Source organism: Austrofundulus limnaeus, unplaced genomic scaffold (assembly GCF_001266775.1).
Source record: "Austrofundulus limnaeus strain Quisiro unplaced genomic scaffold, Austrofundulus_limnaeus-1.0 Scaffold3505, whole genome shotgun sequence".
NCBI lineage: Eukaryota > Metazoa > Chordata > Actinopteri > Cyprinodontiformes > Rivulidae > Austrofundulus > Austrofundulus limnaeus.
Window position 1 is genome coordinate 1 of NW_013955907.1, and position 264 is coordinate 264.

General features: G+C 56.1%; 1 protein-coding gene across 2 annotated transcripts in view; it reads left to right on the forward strand.

Moving 5' to 3' along the window:
• Positions 1 to 6: 6 nt before the first annotated feature.
• LOC106511897 (uncharacterized) overlaps positions 7 to 264 on the forward strand; it is a 10954-nt gene continuing 10696 nt past the window's right edge. Inside the window, exon 1 of one of the 2 annotated variants that reach the window (XR_001309568.1) lies at positions 7 to 120. Coding sequence is in view for 1 of the 2 variants with exons in the window: in XM_014000621.1 (XP_013856075.1) it covers positions 77 to 252 (176 nt within the window). In the remaining variant the exon portion in view is untranslated. Of the gene's footprint in view, positions 253 to 264 lie in introns of both variants that reach the window. The other variant, XM_014000621.1, reaches the window with a different exon arrangement.

The window sequence follows — 264 nt, forward strand, 5'->3', positions numbered from 1 at the left end:
CCTCAGGTCAGGTGGTCTCTGTCCTCAGGTCAGGTGGTCTCTGTCCTCAGGTCAGGTGGTCTCTGTCTCAGTACAGATGGACTCTGTCCTCAGTACAGGTGGACTCTGTCCTCAGTACAGGTGGTCTCTTTCCTCAGTACAGGTGGTCTCTGTCCTCAGGTCAGGTGGTCTCTGTCCTCAGTACAGGTGGACTCTGTCCTCAGTACAGGTGGTCTCTGTCCTCAGGTCAGGTGGTCTCTGTCCTCAGGTCAGGTGGTCTCTGTC